The sequence below is a fragment of the Quercus lobata genome, chromosome 7 (genome assembly GCF_001633185.2).
Source record: "Quercus lobata isolate SW786 chromosome 7, ValleyOak3.0 Primary Assembly, whole genome shotgun sequence".
Classification (NCBI taxonomy): Eukaryota; Viridiplantae; Streptophyta; class Magnoliopsida; order Fagales; family Fagaceae; genus Quercus; species Quercus lobata.
In genome coordinates, this window is record NC_044910.1 from 34,868,610 (window position 1) to 34,876,176 (window position 7,567).

Below are 7,567 nucleotides of genomic sequence, written 5' to 3' on the forward strand. Positions count from 1 at the left end.
TGAGTTTTACATTTTAGCTTACATAAAACAAAGCTTATAAATTTAGTGGAAATTGAGTAGCTGGGTTTCGTACTTTCGTGGTCATGATCTGCTTTTGCACCATTACTTAATCTAACCCAATCAGCACATCTAGAGCCCACAGGGTAATGCAAAGAACAATCTCCCCAGGCCCAACAATTGGTACCTAATTCCTTCACCTTCATCTAGCATTCTCTAAAGTCTAAACAAACTCAAAATGAGCGTAGAGATCAAATAATAATAATAATAAGATAAAATTTCACAGTAACCAAACCAAAAAATGAAAAAAAATTAGATTTCATACATCTGAACTTATGTATGAAAACTCTTTATCATCTTTGTAACAAAAACCCCTTCTATAGGGCCAGGGATTTTCCCACCCATTCTGCAAATCTCTTGTAACTGCACTTTTACATGACAACTAAATGCTTCTACCTAATTAATGATCCATCCAACTCTACGCTACTCCCCTCCTCTCCTCCTCCTCCTCCTCCCTCAATCCAAATAGGCCCTAATGGCTAAAGGCTATATGTGGGGCTAAACCAAAATGTATCTCTTTGCTGACTCTTTGCTTTAGTCCCAATGATCTGTATTTCTACTGTACTCTTAAGATAAATGACACTATCACTCTGAACTATGTACAAGTATTTTACAATTAGCTCTCTTGCTTAAGGACCGGCTTCTTTCTTGTTTCCCTAAACTGTATGTCCCCATTAAGAACAGAGCCAATAAACCTCTCTACTTCTTCTATCGTCATTTCACCAACAAACGATGCAAACTTCCTCTTCCGTGGTTTGTAGGCCACTAAGAGCTTATCAACTGATTTAAATCCTGCTTTGTCAAATGCATTTAAGAATGCTGACTGCTTGGTGGCATCTAAGAGTGCGTAGGAAATGGAATCCCTTGAACCGAAGGCTGAATTTTGTCGCCTCGTGAGTGATTTCTGAGAAACCTGAAAGCACAATTATTCATCAGACCCAAAAAAAAATAATAAATAAATAACAATCATGGAGAAGGAACTTCCAATATGTGAAAAACCTTGATTTATTGACTTTGGATGGCTTTTATGTTCTCTCTCCAGTTAAGATGTAAAAACTTACTATTATGTTTGAATCCCCCACCCCAATCTGATAAAAAAAAAAATTATTACGCATTTTTTTAATTGGCAACTTACACACCCAGTGGGTCTTTGAACCACAACCTTACCCAGTGGAGCTATATAGCTTATTGACACAAATAATTGCACAATTTTAACCTACCCACTCAACCAAGAAAAGAAACCCTACGCAAGAAAATTAGACTCACCATAGATAGGATTGATTCCAGCTTCTCCCTTGCTCTGGAAGATCTGAAAGCACCAATAATGCAAACGGGAGTTGATTCTCCACATAGAGCATCAAAATTAGAACCCGTCAGCAGAGGTATCTGCTTCTCCTCTGTACTAGTTTTTGCCTTTCTGGTTCCTTCCTTCTTGTTCTTTTTCTCAAAACCGTCAAGTAAGATACTAAGATCATTAACTGCAGATTTGATGTCTTTCACAGAGATCCCTGTTTTTAGGACATGCTTCTCCCCATTTGATAGCCAACCAACTATGGCCGGAAGTGCATCAACTCCTAACCTTCTCCCAGTCGGATCAGTAACATCTTGAACCTAGAGCAATGTAATAAATGAATGAATTACTACATCTTTTATTAAATTATCTACTTCGAGTATGCAAACAACCTAGAAGTACCCTCTACCCAAGTGAGATGTTGCAGGTTTAAGTCTGGAAATGACAAAATTTTCCACCAAACTGGTTTGGAGGAATCTCATCCAATCCATTACGTGGCGACTCAAAACCATCTACATGTATTATTTAAAAAATTCTATGACTCCATTATTTAGATCATGTCACTAAAAGTACACATGGATAGTTTTATTAATTGTCATTTAGTGGCATGGAGGAATTTTCCTCCAAACCAGTTTGTAGGTTAACTTTTTCCGTCTGGAAATTAACCTCCCCAAAAATTGTAAGGCTGTCTACCAACCACCACTTTCAAACTCCACAAAAGCAACATATTTTTTTTTGGTATGTAAACCGCCTAAGTATCTTTTTCATCATAAGAAAAAGAGTCTGATTCAATTTGCTAAGAAAGCTAACCTGGCAAGCCTAATCAATGATTTTAATACAAAAGCATTCCATTTAAGTATATGCAAGTAAAGAAAGTGTCATCATTTTATAAACTCCTTATTCTTTCCAATAGATTCTGCCACTGTACACCCTATAAAATCATTAATGATTTCAGGCCAGACTGAATCAACAGTATCTTCTTTTCACTGAAGAAAGGTCTATAAAGGAAAACAAGTAAATCAAACTAATGGGCAGAGATAACATACCTGTGCATCATATAGAATGAAGCGCTTGCGATACAACCCACTGAGGACACGCCAGATAACAGGTGTATCCTTTTTGGTGGAAAGAAGTATGACCCTAGGTAATTTTTCACTGGTCACAGAGGGAAACTCAAAATGCCTCAGGTCAACTCGTTTTGAAAATCTTGGCAAGTGTTCTTGGCAGAATGATTTCAAATCCTGCACAGCCAACTCACCATTGTACTCCACCAAAGAACCCTTGTCACTTGATATGTATGAATAAATAAATACCCTGGGTGCTCTACGGGGATATATGCCAAGGTCCTTACAGAAAGACAGTTCTGTTTCACAGTTTATGCTTCCAACCTGTCAGAGGGAAAAACATAATAAGCATACACCGATCAAAGGAATGTCAAATGCTAGAGAACACAAAGAAAAACACAGGAGTACCTGTAAAGCTCCCTCCAGTGTACTGGCTACCTCCTCTAAGATTGACTCAATATGTTGATTCCCCTTCAATGAGGGTGTGTACGAGAACAAAAGCCAAGTCATCCCTTGTTCAGTTATTTCTTTCTGAAAGACCTGTGAATTTATGGTCCTTATGTTCTTTGAGGAACTCCTAGGGCCAGATTGAGACCTGGTTGAACCACCAAAACCACCAAACTGACCCCAACCTTTTGTATCACTGCCAAAAAAGTTGGAAAAAATATCATTCAAGCCAAAACCAAATGAGCCTGGACCACCAGAGCCACCAAAGGAAAACGAAAATGACTTGGAGCCTCCACTCCCCCCCATACTCTGCCATTCACCAGGTCTGAAAGTATTCTGACCATGTCCTGGTCCACCACCACCACTTGTGAAGTAAGTATATCCATCATTGTCCTGTGAATGGCCAGCATCAAATCTAGGACTAGCCTTCTCATCCCCATACATATCATAATTCTTTCTCTTTTCTTCATCAGATAAAATCTCGTACGCTGATGAAAACAAGAAGGTAAAGTCAACATTTCCAACAAAAATGAATGCCAAAAAGAAATATCCAAAAGCAAAATAAAAAGAACTGAATCATTTTTCATCCAATAATTACAAGAGATGTAGATCAGACCATACAGACTTCACATTGTAGTCACTTGCATTTGATCATTATTTAAACAGAAATAATTAATGGATTTGTTCTCATGATGACAACACGGGTACTCATTTCCACATCCAGATATTCTATATGCCGATTGGATATGTAAGTAGACTCTTTTTATATTTATATTTTAAAAATAATAAATAAATAACCTGTACAGGATACAAAGCAATTTAGAAATATCATACCATTATTAATTTCAGCAAACTTCTCCTGAGCACCCTTATTTTTATTCTTGTCTGGGTGATATTGAAGAGAGAGCCTAAAAGAAATATTAGAAACAGCTATGAGTAATTCAATGGAAACAATATAAAATATAGGATAAAACTTAAGTATAGTATTTAGGTACTATTCCTTAGATTCCCCTCTTAAGATTTTGCCATGTGGATTTTTTTTCATAGATGGAAGTATATTTGTTTAGTTAAGTAGCAACATGGATAAATCTTAAGAAGAGAACCTAAAGAATAGCAACCTAAGGTACTGTATCTAAATTTTGTCCTAAAATATAAATTTGTGCACAATTACACATACATGCATGCCTCAATGAATATGTGTTTTTGTGCATTTGCTATAATTTAGTAAACTTATACACAAATATAATGAAGCTAATGCATTTATACTAAAGAGATACATTCTTAGTTACAAACCTTTCCAAACATTGAAATCGAAAGTGGAATAATTGAAGCCAAACTACAATTTGCAAGGTTTTAAATAACCCATGCTTTTCCCAAAACTCATAATCCAATAGATCGGGATGGTGTGTAGCTAAATGTTGTTAAAAGCGCGCTTAAGCGCAAAGTGCAGAGCCCTTGGGGCTTTTTCCCTCTAAAGCGAAGCGCCCTCACAAAAGCGCGCTTTTTTGAGCTTTTTGTAAAAAAATTTATAAAAAAAATCCTGATTTGATTTTTAGCCATTAGATCTAAATATGTTTGATATAAGCCATTGATTTAATATATAAAAACCAATAGTGTGGTGTGCTACCATACACCTACGCGGCTAAGCTTGTCTCTTTAGATATTTTTGAATTTTTAACCACAACGACACAAACAAACACTAAATCAGACACTCACAAAAATAATATTACTTAACATTCTAGTACTTTTTAGCCTTTGCCTTCGTGGTTCTATACTTCAATTTTGATTCAACAATGTTTTGTAATCATCGCCATCAAATATCATGGTTACATATATTTTGTAAAGCACAATAGAATTATATAAATTATATAAAATGTTTTATTGTAATTTATATGATTAATTGATCATTAATAAATTTTTTTTATTTATCAAAAAAAAATTTAAAATGTGTGCTTCACATCGATCAAGCACGCGCTTGCGCTTTGCGCCTAGGCTCCAGGAGGCCTTTGTGCTTAAGTGCGCTCAGCACTTTTGACAACACTTTTAACAACACTGATGTAGCTACTTGATGAAAAAATGGAAAAACATGACAATGCTTATCCTGTTCTATAATGCCTTATCAAAGTAAAAATTTTTCTGCAAAATACTGGTCAAGATCTTCAAAGAACCCTTGTCCACAGACTAACACCGAATTTTCACTACCCCACATCACCATTAACTGCTAGGACCATCATTATTGACAAAACTAACACTTAAACCGACTTTATCCATTCAAAGCAAAGTAAAACTCAAAAAATACCCTTTAGACATATATTTCCATCTATAGCCCAGACTCAGGCTGGATCAAGCCAGGGCCATATTAGTAACAAAAAAGTGAACTATTTAATGTGTTTTTGCAATTCATAATTACATCAAAGAAGACATTTCCCGTTTGGTACAACTTTTTTTTTATTTCAGCTTTTTGAAACTGGGGTTGGAAAGGCTGTATTCAGGAGAAGGGGGGGCACGCCCCCGGGGTTGGGGGGGGGGGGGGGAGGATTGAAACTTGAAAAAGTTGTGCACTTTAAAACTGAACCTTATTACCAAACGAGCAGAGTGAATCATGGATCAGGTAATTTGATGTAGGAAAGACATGAATTTAGAGTTTACACAATAACATAACAGAGATGGAAATTTAAAGAAAACTTACTTGTGGAAAGCTTTCTGAATTTCCCGTTGGCTTGCAGTTTTCTCGACCCCAAGAACCTAACAACAATTTTAATCATCCACAAAAAAGAGATAGATAAATACTCGGTAATTAATAAAAAATGCAAACAAACAAAGAAGTAGTGACGATACTTAAAAGATTATATTATATAAAGAAAAGGATTATTGATATTTTCTAATTGAGCTAACTGGAACCCACGAAAGAATTAAAGATTCAAATTTGAAATTTCTTTTTGTTTATGTGAAATCTAAATTACCTAAAGCACACAGAACTTCACAAATATCGAAAGCTACAATATTTTTCCACCAAAAAATCTCTATATAATATGAAGTATGAACTATTTCAACCCACGTTACAAAATTCATAGCATGAGAATTTCCCATCATCAACCTAATCAAGTAATCAACTTTAAAGCAAATAACCATAAAGAAACAAGTTAAAAATTAACATTATTGTAACAAAAATAATTAGCAATGATGTCAATTAAAAAAAATAAAAATAAAAAAACTAGAACAATATAGTTATTCAATCAATGCCAATTAGCAATCTACAAAGAAACAAATAAAATAAAAAACACACTTTTTTGTTTTCTAAAGCCACAATTAGCCAAAAACAAGTTCAAATTGACAATATTGTAAACAAAATTAGACAAAGTAAATTAATCAAGAATGAATTGACATGCTTTGCTTACCTTGTAGAGGTCCTTGGTTTTCGCTTCTAAGGTTAAAACGAAAAGCGAAACCAAGAGGAGGGTCAGGAATGGTAATCGGGTCATCTTATTCGGATCCGGGTTTCGACGGAGAGGTAGAGATTTTTTAGGTTTTTTTATGAGAGTGAGTTTTGTAAGGCTACAGACAGAGACATATAAGAGATGTTGAAATTTGGGGCCATTAAATAGGTTTCCGCGGCGGCAAGAAAAATCCAGATCCTTCGGGGTTAAGGGCCGTTAAGTACACGTGGCCGTGAGAGGGAGTTCCACGCGAGTTAGCCAATGAAATTTCGAGTTAGAGGATGTTGTGAGGAAAAAAGAATGGGGGTGGGCCTGGTCCAATCCATGAGGTCGAAATTGTGGCCCAACATTTGAAAAAAGAAAAAAAAAAAAAAAAAAAAAGAGTACAGAACTCAAGTGGGGATGTGTATGGTTGGGTTAATTCGGGGTTTTTCTTCAACCTAACCTACAGTAGGTTAAAAAAAGGTTCAATTCAAACCAATTATCACATAGGTCCAATTTAACCTAACACATGTAAATCGGGTTAGACCCATGAGTTAGACTGTTTGTTTTTAAAAATTATTATTATTATTTTAAAATTGAGTATTAGAACAATATTATCACAAATAAGAACAAATTTATAATAAAATAATCTCTAGAATAATACCAAACTGTATGAGGAGAATTTAGAACTTGAATTTTATTGAAGAAGAGGGTAAAAAAGTAAATAACAAAATTATATTATATATATATATTAATGTATTTTTTTAATTTTTAAATATACATTAAATACAAGTGAATTAAATCAAATTAAACGGATTTATGAATTTTATAACCCAAAATGACCCGAACCCAACATTACCCATTATAAAAAAAAAAAAATTTCCCCAATACACCAACTCAAAAAACTAACTCAATCTGACCACTGTAAAAAAATAAAAAATAAAAATCACAATCCAACCCCACCTACCAACCCAAAAAACTGACCCAACTGGGCGGATCAGGCTGGATTATGGCCAGTTGGCTACACACTCAGAAGAGAGAGATAGAAACGTTTTAAGTGGGCCTATTTTTTGGCCCAAAGAATAAAAGTACGGGCTGATGTTCCAGCCCTGTGTCAAACCCGAACCTTGTACCCGGCCCATACATTCATGTCCACCCATTATTATTCAAAAACAGAGCTCTCCGTGTCACTGTTTTGCTACCGGAGATGGAAAAAACAGAGCATCAATGCAGAGATCCTCAGTACTATTTTGAGCAAAAAAATTTAAAAAAAACTGTACCTAATATAT

General features: G+C 35.1%; 1 protein-coding gene across 1 annotated transcript; it reads right to left on the bottom strand.

Moving 5' to 3' along the window:
• Positions 1–301: 301 nt before the first annotated feature.
• LOC115953949 (dnaJ protein ERDJ3A) lies at positions 302–6,485 on the bottom strand. Its single transcript, XM_031071783.1, has 7 exons — positions 6,258–6,485; positions 5,549–5,604; positions 3,694–3,767; positions 2,821–3,347; positions 2,395–2,736; positions 1,324–1,668; positions 302–970 (listed from the first exon to the last, which is right to left on the bottom strand). The coding sequence occupies exons 1-7, from the start codon at positions 6,339–6,341 to the stop codon at positions 674–676; spliced, it is 1,725 nt and encodes a 574-aa protein (XP_030927643.1). The 5' UTR covers positions 6,342–6,485; the 3' UTR covers positions 302–673.
• Between the last annotated feature and the right edge of the window lie 1,082 nt (positions 6,486–7,567).

Bases quoted from the DNA above. Each gene is read 5' to 3' on its own strand.
- LOC115953949 (XM_031071783.1), bottom strand. From the start codon at position 6,341: ATGACCCGATTACCATTCCTGACCCTCCTCTTGGTTTCGCTTTTCGTT. The intron at 5,605-6,257 runs GTAAGCAAAGCA...AATTGTTGTTAG, and splicing joins AAACCAAGGACCTCTACAAG to GTTCTTGGGGTCGAGAAAAC. The intron at 2,737-2,820 runs GTACTCCTGTGT...TCCCTCTGACAG, and splicing joins CACTGGAGGGAGCTTTACAG to GTTGGAAGCATAAACTGTGA.